This window comes from Sander vitreus, chromosome 6 (assembly GCF_031162955.1).
Source record: "Sander vitreus isolate 19-12246 chromosome 6, sanVit1, whole genome shotgun sequence".
NCBI classification, from domain to species: domain Eukaryota; kingdom Metazoa; phylum Chordata; class Actinopteri; order Perciformes; family Percidae; genus Sander; species Sander vitreus.
This window is the reverse complement of record NC_135860.1, coordinates 8,653,484-8,671,175: the sequence shown is the minus strand read 5'-3', so window position 1 is coordinate 8,671,175 and position 17,692 is coordinate 8,653,484. Positions and strand designations below refer to the sequence as shown.

The window sequence follows — 17,692 nt, the reverse complement described above, 5'->3', positions numbered from 1 at the left end:
AAGAAAGAGAGACACGACAAAGAGGAAGAGAAGGAGTAACAGAGAGAGAATGAGTGACAGTTTAATAAAAAAAATTTTTTAAAAAAAGAAGACAATTAGGAACAAACAAAAGATGAGCAAGGAGTGAGACAAAGAGGAAGACATATTGGGACAAGCCAGGTCCCCCGGCCGACTCTAATGTCTTGCCATTACCCTGTGAACACAGCCACGCATGTTTTCTGACCAATTAGGCAGGCATAAAGGCAGGGGGCTGAAACTCAGCTGGGGGCTCAGTTTGTCTGCTGGTTATATCTAGGCCACCGTCCCTACACTTCTTTCCTATTTGTTGAATCTGCCAGAGCAGCAAAGCCAAAGAGAGATGGTTGTGGGGGTAGGCGAGGTGAGGGGCAATTTGATTTCATTCTGCACCTAGCAGAGGATGTCAAGCAGAGCCTGAAGCAAACAAGGCCATCCCTGGACCTTTCATCTTCTCCACTTTCTGCATCTATAGCAAACACCCCCCCCCCACACACACACACACACACACTTAAAACATACATTGCCTGAAGCTTGCAAAAAACACAACTGGGGTGAAAGCATGTGTGCTGTGTGGCCAGACTGTTGTAGGATGCTGGGAGTCCACATACATTCAGGCACAAAGGTTGCTTCTCACCCTCTTTCTTTCATGTTATTACAAAGCTAATACTGTCAGCAAGAGCAGTGAACAAGTGCAGATAATGGTGCGAAAACATGGTCATCAGCCCTGGTTTATTTAGGCTTGACAGTGCTGAGCACACCAGAGGAAAAAGTGGAGAAAACTATGATGAAGGTACAAACTATGTAGGATTTTGGGAGATTTTTGCCTCAAAAAGTCATTGGCCAAGAGGGGAACAGTAATCACAGGCCTTCAGAAGCCAGGATTAAGAGGTACACAATGACCCCATTATGTCAGCAGTACCGTTAACTCAAGATAAATGTGCTTCCAAGGAACATATTGCAACATCACAGCAACGGAAGGGGGGGGACTGACAGTGTAAAAAAGATTTTTGAGAGACTGGCTGATGAAATCTAAGAGAAGCAGAAATCTAATTTCCAGAAAAACACAGCCACTGCCAAGAGTGCTGCACACTCGCAGCTATGTGCCCTCCTCTGTTCGGGAAGGTGGTCAAAATGTTGACAAATTCTGGTCTGGGACGTGACCCTCTGCCTTTACTGGCAACTGACGCAACACCCGTGGGCTATAGTAAACACAGACAGGGGGGGCCGCGGACAAGTACAGCAAACAAATAGACTGGGTCATGCCTGATTTTAAGACTCTGCAAATATGGAAGTTCAGGAGCAAACAACAAAAGGAAAACATCTGCAAACTGTTGACTAGGCCACGTCATCAGGAAAATAAAAGATATACAAGCTGCGTGTGACTATAAAACTGCTGAGGAACATCTACTATGCTCACATGAACCACACACACACACACACACACACACACTATACAGCATACATACAAAAACCCAACACACACACAACCTTGTTACTTGGGTAAAGAGTTGTGTATTATGTATAAATGCACTTGCACAAGAGGTATCTGCAACACACACACACCTCTTGAAAAGCATGCCTCAAAAGAGAGACTTACCCCTCAAGCCAGTTGCCCTACCACGAAAGGAATGCAGGAAGAAAACTGCGGTGAATGCAAAAAGGGTGGTAACCAACATCTCCCCTTTTTTACTCACATCCTTCCTTTTCCTCTCTCCATCTCACCCGATCACTTACTTCCTGCAGTGATTGCCTGGGGGGGAAAAGACCTGGTATTGTGTAGCTTAATCAGCTTTTATCACCCACTGGAAAATAAGCTTCTTTGCTGGGCTCTGGAGGTTTGTACCTGACATTTCTCTATCTTACTGTTATTCTGTGAAACACAAGACTTCCTGGAAGCAGCCGCTTTGACTTTTAGGGTCATTGGTCCTAATGTTGTTACATTGTTATGTAATGCCTTAAGGGGACAGAAAGTGGGAGATGACTATGAAGGAACCAATCAATATCGAAGGCACAAGTAAGCAAGATTGTCATTAGTCAACACCAGGTCAGCATGTAGTCACTCAAGTGTTGCAGCAGGAAGTCTAAATGTAGAGATGTAGCAACCCTCAAATGTCTGCTTTAAACAGCAAAAATCAAATTAGGCTTCTTTGGGATATGTGTCAATCATGCTCTATTTTGCTAGCACAATGCACTTAAATAGACAATGTTACTTGCACAAATGGAGTCCGCATCAACTGTGATCATTTTTTTCAGCATTTGATGCTCAAGGATGAAGAGTGTTTTATCTGATCACCATAAACAGCACAAATAGTTCTAATGTGCTATAATAAAATGTGTGGGTTTATAAGGCCATGGTCTTTTATATAAACACGCAATTACTGTGGTTAGAAGCACGTCTCTGCAGGTTTAGTGCGTTTGTCGTCATACTCGTATTTCTGTTTTGATAACATAACTGCAGTAACTAATGAGCTGTTGGAAATCATTGTTGAAGACATGCACTTTGCAGGCTTCTGAGCTTCACTTAAGTTTTTAACCACACTTGTTATTATCTGAGGTTTTCAAAACTCTACAGCCCATGAAGCCAGCTGCAGCAGTTATCAGTTTTCATTAGTAAAGGAAACTAGTAACTGGCATGTGGTTTTAAGATGTGGCAGAATACATATTTTGTTTGTGCAAGACAGGTTAGTAAGTCAACTTGTATCTACTCATAATGTGATAGATTCAAGGTTACTTACAGTACTATGTACATTATACAGTGCTGTTCTTTTTCCAAGTCACACTAACTTGTCTTTTTACAGCCACCGTCATGCAATGAGTCCTTTTATTATGTTCTGCACAGACACATCCTCAGGTTTACTTTCTGATCAACATCAATGTTTGTTGGTGGCTTCACTGCAATGTTCTGTATACTATGAGGAGTTTTGGTATCACTACAGTTAGTTTGAAAGTGACAAGAAAAGGCTGTTTTTCCTTGTAAGAGGGCAACCTAGTTGGTTAATGACAAATTAACATGAGTAACTATGTGGCAGAGAGAGAAATAAGCAGGAAAATAAACATATAAACAAACGTGTGAGGACAATGACTGAGAACTGCCCTTACAGTAAAAGTACAACACCACGTGATACACTCGTCACAGCCTTTCAATCATTATTGTTGCAAGTATTGCAATTACTGTAAGTAGCCCTGGGTAAAACCCACTGCATGCCTATAATGTAAATGAAAAATACACATCTCAGAAAACTGATCAAACAGTCAACTTATTTATGTGTGGCAATAAAGGCCTGCATCAATGCCTGGCAGCATTGACAGGTTGATAATATCTGCCTTTGCTGCCTAGTAATTGACTTACACGATATATCAATATCCAGCGGGCACAGCGGCTCACTCCCACGCATGAACAGACCAAAGACAACGATCGGCTAATACTCCAAACACTCGCTGACATTTGCACAGCATCCACATAGGATGGGAAAAGCACAAATGTTCCAGCTCTGTGGGAGAGCAAGGAGAGTGTAAGCCTTTTTTTTAAGACTTTGTTCATCTTCCGTAGCTTTCTTCTCGCTCAGCAGGCGGCCATTTTCCTGGTTCAGACTGAAGGTTGTTTGGCACACCTGGTTCGTAGCGGGAGACAGCAGGAGAATGAGGGGTGGAGGGAGGTCACGGTGCTCAGGGCCGGCCAGAAGGAGCCGGCTTAACGGCAGCTCACTGGTCATTACTGCTATAAAGGGGATTTCAGGTCCGGCTACAAGCTCACCGATTTCTAGAGCTTTGTGTTAGGTTTTATGTGTCCGTGGGTGTGCATTTGTGCAATGCGACAGTTCAGTTGTTATAGTCGGGAACAATTATTTAAATATTTGCCACAGTTAGTAAAACTCCTTGCGCACTGTAAAAGGAATATTTTGTATGACACTGTGCCTTCAATTCTGGCTGAAGAACAGACAATTTGCCTTTTTTGGCACAAATTGACTCATCTAAAACTCTTATAGTTGGCTGTGTCTCAAGAGCAAATACAACATTTAAAAGTCACTTCATGTATTTTTATTAAACATCTAAATTCATGGCACATTGGCATTTAGACCATCCTTCTAACTGGATGAAAACTTTACTAAAATGTCTTTCAGCAACACACAGCTGCTCGATGGTTACTGTTCTTTAGCTGAACCTCAACCCCTTGAGAACTTAGCCTAAATAAGTCAGAAATGTATCCCACATAAAATCTGATTTTAAGTGGGGAAGTTCTTAAGAAATAATTCATTTTCAAATCAATTTAAGATCCTATTGTTCGGTTTCCTTTCTTTGGAAGTGAATAACTCAAAACCAGAAGTGAAAAAAAAATGCAAATTACCTGGGAATGTTTTATAGGTTCTCTGTTTAAACATGCCACCTACAAATTAAATTTTGGCGAAATTTCCCTTCAGCTGTTTTCTCAGCTAAAAGATGAGGTAAGCCTCTCAGTAAAGTGAACTGACAAACTGGTGATAATTTAACCAAACTGTTGAGGATTAAACAGTTCTGTGCTTTTAACTCCGTTTAGAAATCTTTTTTTCAAATAGCACAGGGGGTTTCCGTTTCTCCACGATACTGCTTATTATTCTCACACACACACACACACACACGCACACGCACACACCTTTAAAAACATAACAGATGTACCTCAGTTTATTGTTAGTGTACACAGTGATGCATCTGGGCTTCAGTACTGGATGGATAAACACAGTGACAAGCCTTTCAACTGAAACTGTCAAACTCCAAATTCATCCCCAAGCATCTGATCATCTAGATATGCCATCAAATGCACACACACGCAGTTAGCAGGCCCACACGGGACAAAAAAAAAGCCCTGAAGACTTTTATTGCTCCATGGAGCAGGCTCTGCCACGAGAGGCTGCGGTGTCCTCTCACCGCAGTACACTTAGCTGTTAGCTTTATCTCCTGCCTGCGCTCCCAATGTAAATGCATCATATGTTAGAGGCCACATTATACAGTGTGCTCCAATTTCCTCAAGCAAAGGCCTTTATTTGGCCGCACTGGCATATCTCTGTTAAAAATTCAGCGTACGAGGGAGAAAGCAAACCTCAGGCTTTATAGAGAATGTCCTTGAATGCACACCTGTCTTTTGTTGTAGCTGATGACGTGGAGACCAACAGAGGAGAGAGATGTGGAAGTTTCTAACTTGGATTGGCACCGATCTCTCTTCATTCTCTGATGTCCTCTTTGCTTTGTGTTTGTTCGGATGTGCTACTTCTGCGCTCTGCATCTAGTATTTTATTACTGCACTCCAAAGCATAACCTTAGTGAACGTAAAAAAGGACATCGGCAACAAAATGTGCATGCACAAAAGGACACCCCCTGTTGCTCCAGGCGCACATTTTTTGTGGAGCGGTCCTTGCTAGCTAGCCTCTTATGTGGGAGCCAATCAGGCAGCAACACACAGCCATGCGCCAAAGTGACTGTGTGTGAGCCATGACATCACAGAATTACAATTAGGAGGCAGACTGAAAATGACTCTTATCTTCATTCTGCTGAGTAATTTTTGGAGGAGACTGAACTATCTACTAGCAGGGAGGTAAACAGCACCTTGACGACTTTGGCGGTATTTGCCGGTATCCCAGGGGACCTAGCTAGAGGTGGGCTGCCTTCAAATATTTGCCTTGTGTGATCAGCCTGTCGTTTGTCCCTCGTTTCCCACTCACTTGGCAGTGGGTGCACACACAGAAGAAGAAGGCAGGGAGTCTGCTTTCTAGTTGTTGGCAGTTGAGAAAAACGATGCCCGTTCACAATCATTGAGGCACTCAGTGGGCTGGACCAGACTCTCTCTGTTGGCTTTGGAAGGGGGATACCCTCTCTCTGCATTCCCTTACAGTGGAAAAACACTGCTTTTACAGAGCTGTTCTGACCGTACACACTACAACACGAGCTGAGAGTGACAACTAGAAATTCAATTCTGTATGATATTTCATGCTTCACAGAAATATACATCAAAACAGCTAAAAAAACAACAACATCAAAGCATGTTAGTTTTATTGTTATAGTTACTCCCTGGTTTTACATCTGTAAACTTGGACAAAGCACAGGCGCGCAATGTGTCAGTCTGTGCCGGCAGCATGAATGTGAGCCTCCAGGAAGGAGAAAAGCCGCCTGGAATGCTGCCAGCGGGCTTGAGACAGTGGGAGCTGAAGCAACAAAAGCAAACCACAAGAAAAACGCACCCAAGTAGGGTTGGGCATCGTTTGGATTTTAACGATTCTGATTCCAATTTTGATTCTTCCTTTCGATTCCGGTTCTTATCGATTCTTTTGAGGGGTGGAGTTGAAACGGGTCACATGCTTATTTCACAAATAAGAGGAAAGTTTTATTTTGATTCAATGGTGGTTTGCAGTTCTACAGGGCTTTTTCCAACATAAAATAAAGCCACACTAGAGCGCCGCTCCAAGGCTGCAACACAACAAGCGCCTGGCCGCTTTGGAAACCAAAACTCGCGCATGTTAAATTTTGAACCCATGATCAGATTTGAAACCAAATCCTCCAAACGATTCTAAAACGATTCCAGTAAAGAAACGATTCCACTGGAATCGTAATTTTTGAAACGATTCCAAGTAGGAATCGGTTCTCGATGCCCAACCCTACACACAAGGCTATATGGACATGCAATGTAAGTCAACAGGGCCTGTCTGTTCTATAACGGATTAATAAAAAAGGACTTTACTTAAGGAAACGCAATTACAACAGTTTTGGAAGAGGGTGTGGTTGGGAAAAACTTTTCCTCAGAGAACTATGACACCAAGGCAAAAACTATGCTGAGCTCAGCTGAACAAGACCATGCAAGCAAAGTCACATTGACATTCACTTACAAGAGCATCAAAAGAGAATGACTCAGGGAGAACTCAGGGCAAATGTCCCTCTCAGTCCTCCGATGCCTCAGTTATCATGTAGCACATCACCTCTAGGTATGAAAGGCATGTGAGCAGCGTGAGAGGGTGACAGCAGACTGGAAGTGAGAGTGACAACAGGACTTATCCGTGTCACATGCCAAGGCTGAAACCCATCTGCACATGCTGGCCAATGGCTTCCCCGCTGCTTCTGCAGCAGCCCCCCCCTACTCTCTCTTTCAGTCTCCCTCCTCCCTCTCACCAGCCTCACTTGCCTTGAGTGGGTACAGATGTGTGATCCACAGACGCTCCCACTTCGGAGACCTTATTGGACCCAAAGGGCTCAACAAAGGCTGACACACAGATTGAAGAGCTCCTGGCCAAAGTGTCACTGCACAATGTCACATCATTTGCAGGCGATTGTGTGAGGGTGATAGAGAGGTGCTACAGCTAAACGCAGGACATTTTATCATTCAGAATGGCCGGATGGAACGCAATTCAACAGCTCGAAAAACAACAAATATGGCAATCTCATAGGAATGAATTTAAAAGATTATTTTACACACACAATGAGGTTATAAGAAGGAAAACATAAAACATCCCGTATTCCCGCTTAGGAAAGTACAGTTTACACATTTATTTCGCAGGGCTAAAACTCTCCCATGGGCAGATTACTAAACGTTATTGCACATTGGTTTTTTTTTTAAACACATTTTTCTTCCTATTCTGATATTAGATTTTATGTAATCTGGACTACAAACAGCAGAAACAATCATCTCCGTCTTCATCAACAGAAACCCAAAAAAAATTCATCTACGAAAAGGCAAAGACCCTGGGTACATTTAGACAACTGACATGATTGAGAGGGATTTGCCTGTTTGACAGGAGCTTGGCAAACAAGTGTCCCACTGCCTCTATAGAGAGATTGTCTGTATTGTCAGACAAATACAGACCAATCAAATTCAACAACTGAAATATAATTACATCTTTCAACTGCGCATGATTGTTTTTCTTTATATTTGAATAAGGCAGACTGCCATGTATGCCGTTGTGTTTTGACAGCATGAACAAAAGACTGCAACTGAAACTTATTTGCTCTATGAAGCCACAGACGCATAAAAAAAGACTGTATTTGACTATTGTGTGGAAGAAGTTGAGTGATGTGACTTGACTGACTGGGATGATTTGATCAATGTGATAGACATTATTCATACTGCACAGACACTAACATTTGTCTCTGATCCACCCCCATATGTTACTTGTGACTTACCATAATACAATCAGATAATTATTGTAGTTCCGCATACCCTTTAAGGTTACTATATGTCAAATATCCACCTCCTGTAGAATCATGTCACCATAACGATCACCCTGCAGGGTCACTGTCACATCCTTACCTCTTTGACTTTCTCCCGGCGCTCGTTTGTCTTGGGGTCGCTCGGCTTGCCGTTGTCTCTTCCCAGCGGGGGTTTGAGCAGGCAGCCTTTGAACTTATTGTAACTCAAAGTATCCGAGCCGGCACCGTGGTCAGAGGAGGTCGCTTTCGCCGAGGCGGACTCCGTTTTCGACCTGGGCAGAGTCAGGTCCTCCTGCGCTTTCCCCCCGGCGAGCCGCTCCTCGGTCGCCTCATAAGAGACGGGCGGTTTGCGGCTCAGACTTTTCAGCTTGGTGCTGGTCTCTCCTTTGGCTGGGGTCATGCCCCCCTGGTTCTTGAGTCTTTTTAAGTGCTCCCTGGCATCGTTCTCGGACCCGGACCCGACAGTCACTGGCTGGGTCTCTGTCTTGGACAAAAAAATGCGTTTTAGTCGGACAGAGTCGGGCAAAAAGAAAAGGGCCCCAAAACACAGCGTTACCAAACCCGAGAGAAAGAGCAGAAACACGAATTTCTGGGACAGGCGCAGACCCATGCCCGATGCCGACACACCGGGCAACTTTCGGAAAACCATTGAAACTTTTCTTGAGACGCTGCTTTACAGTATTTCCTCCGACACTACACAGCGTTTTGACAGTCTCCACTCTCTACTGAGCAGCTTCACTGCTTTTTTGGGGCATGTGTAAAAACTAGATATGCGGGATTTTAAACACACCCCCGTGACACTTACAGAGTAGCATAAACAGCCTGCCAGAGCTTTCTTTATCTCGCTATTGATTGGATCTGCATAAGCGAAGGTTAGGCCTGCCTACAACAAAAATGTACCAATCATTTGGCAAACACAACTGGAGAGCTTGGGGTTTTTATTTACATAACGCAATCACTGACATCAATAGACTGCAGGATTTGGGTTTAAAAATGTAAACCGTAAAACAGCACAGGGCTTCGGGGCTGACGGATAAATGGCACTGGCGTTTACTGAAGCACTGAGCTATTCAAGAATAACAGGATTACTATAGCACACGCCAGGCTTGCAAATAAATGCACTTTTAGAAGATATAATCAAACGGCTCGCAGTCTGTCAGGCCTGTGAACAAAGTTGTGTCTCGGTGCATTATTCCACGCCGTGCAAATCGTCAATAACACATTGCCCTACGGTGCAAAACCTCCAGCGTGCAGCAGAGCATATTTTTTTTTGTCTCCGTTCAAACCGACTCACGTTGCTGCATTAGGCTATAATCTCCTGAAATCCCATGTAAGATCGCAAGTCGTTTTGTGTGCATCTATCCTGTACAGCTGGTGCACGGAAACGCGTGTATATTCATGTCGCCTATCTATCTGTCAATTGCGCTCCTCCAGTAACCTCCGTTATCCCCCTCTCCACTGGCGTCAACACGCCGGGCGAAACAAATCGGTGGATGACATGAAAGAAGGCGGGTTTTGTCCCATGCGAAGTTATCCTAGCCCCTGATCCAAATCCGTAGAATAAACAAATCCACCATCCAGTCCGCCGGTCTCCCACAAAGACAGACACACCGCCGCGTCGTCGCTCCGGTACCCGCCGCCGTCGGTCCGCCTGCCGTTCCTCGCTCTCTCGCCTGTAGTGCGCACTTGTGTAGCTGTGCCGTGGACGTCCGCTTGCGTAGAGAGAGGGCTGGAAATGTAACATATAGCAGGCAGGGGCGAATCCAGTGGGCTGGTCGGATTTCTTGATGGATATTCACAACGGCTTATCAAAACACAGTTAAGCCGTTTGGACAAAAGCAGTCAGAGAGGTCTGAAGTACTCTGTACATTTGAAAATCATCCACACCCCCGAGGAAAATGACTCGTTTAATCCTAGAAAAGCGGATAGATATATCTGCCAGTTGTCTCAACAGTCCTCAGGAATTAAATAAGCAACTCAATGAGCTAAAAATAAAGAAAGCACTTTCTAACAACCACTACTTTTTTGCAGCCCACCATACAATATTCCATCCGTTTTCAAGATTTTCAAGATCTCATTGTCTTTTTTATAAACCCCATGGGGACAAAACCCACCTGAGGAGGAGTAATAGTTAGCTATTCATTGAAAATCATTTTATTTTTATTTTAATGATTTATTTGCTGTGCGTTAAGTTGTAAATGTTCTCTTTTGTTAGGGTCTTAAGCACCAGTTTGTGCCTCTCACTGAATCATCGCTTTACCGTGTGGGAGTTTGGCACTGGCGTTAGTAACGTAACTTAGCTACATTTAAGCTAGCGTTGTTTGCCAATGCCCAGCAGGTCGTTTGACAACACTTACCCTTGTTTTGAAGACATTTTACGATTCCTTAAAGACTCCTCTAACAAGCTATTACAAAAAAATATTACGTGTCATATGGCCTACATTAAAGAAGTTTGTTTAACCCGCTTCCCGCATTGCAACTCCTCCTGATTAGCCAAAACTAATTTGGTAGCCGGAAGTGACGCCTCTACCTGTTTATCTTGGAACATCACCAAAATAAAAACTATTGCTTCTGCTTTTGCTTGAGTTATAGGGTAATGTATCGAAATGTAATTTTTCATAATTTGGTATTGACACTTTCATATTCTGCATCATACCCATAGACTGTATATATTAATAATCTGTATATATTAATAATATACAGTCTGATCATACCAAAAAAGCAGGGAGGAATGTCACTGAGAGGCTATGGCTTCCATCTTTGTTTGGTTAAAGGAAATAGTCACCACACTGGCAATGGGTTAAAAAAGTCCTGTTTTAATGTGCAGCACGCAGGCCATTTTTTATACCAGTTGGGTAGAATAGTCTCTAAGCAATCTGGAAATGTCTTCAGAACAACGGTAAGTGTTGTGAAAACACCTACAGGGCTTTTCAGAGTTTTACTTCTTTGGGTTATTTCAGAAAAATAGAACCTAGCTTTGTAACTTGATGCAATTATCACTTCAAAAGTGCGAACTGTGTAAAATGATGATTGATGAGTGCCATAAACTGGAGCTAGATATTTATACAGCACCATAGAGGGTCCTTTGATTGCATTTTTCAACACAGGTACATGGTGACTCGCATTGTGGCTCATTAGGCCTGTGTTGTTGCAAAGCTTCACACTGATTTGACTTCTATCCTTCATACATAATGCTTATATCCATGTCGAGTCCCTAAACTATTTCCAAGTCAAGAATGAACCTTCATGCTTGATTTCAAGTTTATTGCTCAAATCCAACACACTGAACCACACATATCACTGTTTGAATTAGTCTTCTATGCATCTCCTTGAGTGAGGTGTGTTGGTACACAGGAAGTTTAGAAAAGTGTGTTTGCATAGTGTTTACATAGGCAAAATAGAAGCTAAAGTGTAAACACAATGTTTTCTCCATATTAAACAAGATAGATGGGCCCATGAGTTGGCCATTACTGAAGAGCCTGCACAGCACTATTTAACTAATGCAACTGAAAGCAGGAATGAGAAAATAAAGGTCTGATCGGATTCAATATTGGTGTTTAGTTACAAGTCACAGTCACACCCAACAACCTCTGCTTGTCCTTAGAGGGTGATTGTCAGTCTGCTGTCCAAAAGCCTCAGGATATCCTTACAATCAGTGTATTCAGTGTAGACCATCTGTGTTTCCTGACAATGTCTGTGATGTCAAATGAACTCTTGATGAGCCTTAAACACAGATCTTCCTCCATCCTTTCCTCTGTCACCTTCTCTGTTGTTGGAAAAAACATGATGTTTTTCTTCTTTGCCAGTAAAAGAAAAGTTCACTTGAATGTGAACATTTCCTGTGAAAGCCAATGCCTGCACAGGTAGTACACATTCATTATTAACATCTGACACATGGAACTCCTCAGGCGAGCTAATTTTAAGGTAATTTTCTCTGCATTTGACCCCATATTTCCACTGTTGAGCCATCTCCCTCAGCAGCCCTAATTGAGTCAGATTGGTTGTCTGTAATTTACAGAACAGAGGGGAAATTAGCCTTTTATTTTTTGATCCATTTCCTCTGAAAGAAGGTAAGTCTATGACGCATTTTGTGGGCTTTATCACTGACAGGACAGTTTTAAGTCAGAGAACGGGGCTTTGTGATGGATCTGCGTCTATGTGGAATGAGGCTTTCATTTTATGCGTTTATTCACTCTATGCAGCGTACACCCAGTGGTACTTGATTAAGTACCTTTGTACATTCTATTGCAATCTAATACAAACTTGCAACTGTTTTGCCATAAAGTTATAATACGTAAACTGTTCAGGTTTTTCTTTCACAGTTAAAATATGTTCTAGCATTAAGGTCATTGGTAGTAGTGGTGTTGTACTTTCTACATTATATTGAGAGGTGTTTCTAATATTCTGCCCCTCTCGTGTATGTAAATAGCTAGTTTATATATAGTCTATGGTAACAAAAATGAACATTATAGACTTTGTTAAAGTAGAATTTATGACAGAGCTGTTGTATTGGATTACATTAGATTGTACAGTTGTACCTAATAAAGTGGCCACTCTGTATTTGTTACACAGCTCAAATAGGCATGCCATTAATGGAATCACTGAGGCATACATTTCAATTAATGCTGATTCCAACAAAATGAAATACCAACTGCTGCCTTTTTAAAACAACTTAATAGACATTTAAAGTCAGTATTTCTCAAAAGGACAAGTTCTACATGAGTCCAGTCGTGGAGCTTGCATGAAGCTGTGCCGGCCGGTGACAGCCTAGTTTATCACAAGGATAGATGAGCAAGGCAATACAGTCTCACCACTACCAACAGGCAACGGTGAAATCAAATCACAGACATTTTTCACAGAAAATAAACAGTTTAAATAGGTAAATGGTGGGGTGCCTGGATAGCTCAGCTGGTAGAGCGTGCATCCCATGTACAGAGGCTCAGTCCTCACCACAGCTGCTGCAGGTTCAATTCCAATCTGCAGCCCTTTGCTGCATGCCATTCCACCTCTATCTGCCCTTTCATTTCTAATCTTTCCTATTAAATAAAGGCCTAAAATACCATAAAAAAAATCTTTAAATAGGTAAATGGCTCCTGCACAGCTAATTTCTTGTATGCTTTGCATTCACTCTCACTACTGAAACACTTACTGCTGTTGTTCGGATGCAGTATATCATTTTACAGCAAACATGTCTTTTTTTGTGACTGTTGACACACACACACACACACACACACACACACACACACACACACACACACACACACACACACACACACACACACAGTTTCTCAGTTGAGAAGCGTACGAGTACATTCAGGAATACAGGCAATGGAGAGAGAAAGACTAGAGTTGGTCAGTCTACAGTATGATAACTATCAGGATTCGTCAAACAATTACAAAATGACCACTGTGTCTCTAAAAGTATGCAGGACACAATCTTAAACAGCTGACTGCCTTGAAAGAAATTCTGCAGAGTGTCTCAGACTGTAACAAGTCCCGTGATCCATAACCATTTCTGCTCGTGTTTAAAAAAATCCAATTCTTTTCAAACCTGCACTGATGTTTTATTCATCAAACAAGATGCCAATGATAAAGTCCATCTCTGTGTTCTGCTCATTCCAATACATCAAACAGCAGGCAGAGATGTATTGGCCTGTGCCAGGTTGTCCAGATTAATAACGTCACCATGCCCGCTATTTGTTTCTCTAAGCCCCGCTGCAAAACATTCTGTGACATTGGGAATCATGGCCCTGCAGGACAATTGATGTTGAGTCATAAATATCAGGGGTAGCTTTTTTGCCATGGGGTGCTGACCCTGGTTCATGATGTGATAGATATACGTCCTATATAAGTTCTGACAGAGCATAGGCCTACTGTAGATGGGGTCCCTACTGTAACCCTCCATAAATTCTTATAAGATGTGACACTGGCACCGTAATCCTGATGCATCTGATGCTGGATCGCCTCATCTTATTACTGGGTGGTTTGCTAAAGCTTTGCAGTGATGAAAAAAGTACTCTCAGATCCTTTACCCTCTGCCCGGGTTTGATTTTTCCCGCGCAGTCACAGAATGATTGGCAGCAGGTAGACGGCGCTACAGTCACACATTCTGATGGGTCACAGATTTCTTTGTTACTCCGAAAAAGCCTGTGTTAGTATCCAGCCTTTTGAGCCAGGTAAAAGGAAGCAGGAGATTTCTTTATATGGGCCTAATTGTATTTTAATGTTATTTTAGAAGTTGTCTGTTGTAGTTATGGCTGATACTGGGGCAGGACCATAAAAGGGAAACGGAAATACAACGGCGATAACGTGAGTCAACTTCGGTCGGGTTATCAACAGATGGAGACAATTGCGGGATTGTAAATGATTTAAAACCCACCCCGAATTGGCCCGTAATATGACTATTTCATTCATAAAATAACTTTACAATGCGCGATGTGGTTGTACGTCAGTAGCCGACATATTTACGTCCCCCTTCCATTTAACGCAGAAGTTTTCCTTTTACTCCGTGTTTGTGTTGCTGTAATATTTTCTTCTCCCTGTGCTTGTGTAAAGCGTCCGTGGGTTTCATGAAATACGCTATATGAATCTAAGTAATTATTACGTTATTATTAAACAATTTTTAATGCTTTGGCTCTTGACACAGTGACAGTGTTACCCGGTTTATCTCACGAAACATCCAAAGTAGGTAGGTAAGTTACCGAAAGCAACATTTGAAATGCAACAATGCATCTGTTACTTATTCTGTTACTGTAAATGAATGATTTTCTGTCCAAGCAAAACATATTTTTCGCAACTATGTATGACCTCCCCGTAATGCTAACTCGGTAATACAGTGGGCAATACAGCACCTTAAAGAAAAGATCTTTATGACAGCAGGTGTGGTAAAAACACTACCGATTTTGTCCAAAGCGGCCGCTAGAATCAACACAAACTGAAAGCTACGCTTGCTTTTTGCTCGCAGGTTTCTCTATAGAGCTCACCCCTGCAGCTTCGGAATAGATATTTGGCAGCTCCAATGTTTACTTGTGTCTGACTCCTCGCTCAGTCAATCTGCCGTTTCCTCTTTCTCTGTTCCTCCGACAATGCTTTCCTAGCTTTCTGCTTCTTTTTTGCCGGCTCAGCCATGACGATAGTGTGAAAAACTCCATCGCTACCTTGTTAGCCGGTTCCTGAATGGGCGTATGTGTGCAGTGCCGTGAAGCAATTCGTTACATCGCGAGACCTGATATCACGTGATACTTCCTGGCGCTGAGGCTGGCGGCTCGCCGGCCGAAAGATGAAAGGGTCGGCTCACAGGCGCTAGGGGGAAGCGAGAAGACCACCGTTCAACTCGAAAAAAAGTCATATAACCATTCCAAAGCTGTTCAGTTAAGGTAAATTAAGCTAAAAAAAACTCTGCATAGTTCCCCTTTAAGTAAAAGTAGTAATACCACAATGTGAAAATGTACTCTCTTACAAATGAATGTCCTTGATTTAAAATGTTATTTATTTCAAAAGTATTATCAGATAAATGTACTTCAAGTTTAAAAGTCAAAGTATGCAGAATTGACCCTGTCAGTGTTTATTCTACAGCATCATCTTTTATAAGATGATCATGGGTTTTCTATGTAAAACCTACATCTGCAAAGTAAATGTATTGGTGCAATATTTCTCTGTGAGATGTAGTGGAGTATAGAGCACATAATCCCTCTGAAAAGAAGTGGGTCTAAAGTGGCATGTTACATTCCTCTTCTCTCTCTCTTCAACATGAATAGAATACAGCTCAGATCAGCCATCAGTGCCAATAGTATCAGTGGAACAATAAGCTTGCAGCATTATTGCCTTGCTGAAGTTATATTTGTTTTGTTTTTTTATAGACAAGGCAATCAGCAAACTGCTGTCTGCATGTGGCCCTCGAGTGACCCGTCTCCACCAGATTCATAATCAAAACATTTCATGTTGTGTAACCAAATACTTTCAAAGCACATTAGCCGACGCTGAAAACCAGAACATTCACTTGTAAGGAACATTGATGCAGTAGTTCAGTTTTTTTTTATTGCTGAAACACAACAATTAGCCATACATTAGAGGGGGTATATGGGCCATGTAAATGAGAGTGAATGCAATAGCAAACACACCATTAAGCAGATAGGATGGGGCCACAGAAAGTCTGACTTCCCTCACAGCACACCGATTAAACATGCCAGTATGCTTTTAGTGTACTAACCATTTCTACAGTGAATTTACAAATGAAAAAAGTAGGAGCTTGTTCAGTGATGACAGCACTTGTTAAGGAGCTGTGTAAGTGTATGGCTACACAATGCCATCCACTGGTATTGATATGCATTGCAAGCAGAATCAGAATCAGAAAGGGCTTTATTGCCAAGTACGTTTTTTTGCACATACAAGGAATTTGTCATGGTGTTGTTGGTGCATGTCATGCATTCTCTAAATATAAGAAGAATAAAAAGAATATAAACAATATTAGTATAAACATATACACACAGTATGTATTAATAAAGATAAAAATAAATGTAAAATAAAAAAACCCTGAGATGTCTTTGAGGCTGCATTCACCTTTCAGTCGATTGCACCATCATCAAAACTGATGATATTTTAGACTGACTGCACAGATTTTGCACCACCAAACCCTCTGCTCCTCCTTGTATTCAGAGGTGACTGAGGGTCAGACTGCTCCAATATTCACAACAAACAGCATCATTATATGTAAAGGGCAGCCACTCTAAACACTAAGGAGAGATCAGGAGTAAATCAACAGAAAAAGCCCTCATGCAAACAAGACCAATTTAACGGCTCCACCGTGGTGAGAACCCGGTTGACAGACAAATGAGATTTAACTACAGCAAAATAGAAGTAAATAAACACTAGGACCAATCCATTTGAAAAGCTTTCAGGCTCAATTCACACCGAGGAAGGCTATTTAATATTTGGCATGAGTTTATTGTGTGTTTATTCCACTGTAAAAAAGAAAAACGAAAAAGAAAAGGACCCGTGAAGTCAGAGTGAGTTGATTAAATTCTGTTTGCAGCTTCAGATTAATTCACAAGCGTAGAGACAGATACATTACTGCAAAATATGATTTGAGCTAAAAGGGAGTAGACACGATGATAGGACAAGAAAAGATGGAAATTAATTCACCCTAAAAGGTAAGTTTTATGTCAAAAATGCTCAATATACATTGTAAAATGAAAGCAACACCTGTACAATATATTGCAATTCAAAACAAAACCTCCACAGAGTACAGCCTCAATCTAAATCTTTGGAAAGAACATATTTCTACCACAAAATTGTTAATATTTTAGATTTTTCTCTGACCTTTGATACTCCGTCTGATCTGTAACACTATAATAAACTATTTAAACGAAACAAGGAAATGATCACTTTTTGGTGGGACATCTGAAAAACGATTATGAACCATTTGCCGTAAGCCAATTTAAAGGAATAATTTGACATTTTGGAAAAATACACCTATTCAGCAGCCAGTTACATTTAGCTTAGCTTAGCA

At 41.8% G+C, this 17,692-nt stretch overlaps 1 protein-coding gene across 1 annotated transcript in view; it reads right to left on the bottom strand.

Annotated features, from left to right (window-relative positions):
• The window catches only part of LOC144519331 (mannosyl-oligosaccharide 1,2-alpha-mannosidase IA), a 219,054-nt gene extending 209,179 nt beyond the window's left edge, over positions 1-9,875 (bottom strand). The window contains exon 1 of the mRNA XM_078252383.1: positions 8,285-9,875. Coding sequence (XP_078108509.1) covers positions 8,285-8,833 — 549 coding nt within the window. The 5' untranslated portion in view covers positions 8,834-9,875. The remainder of the gene's footprint in view (positions 1-8,284) is intronic.
• Between the last annotated feature and the right edge of the window lie 7,817 nt (positions 9,876-17,692).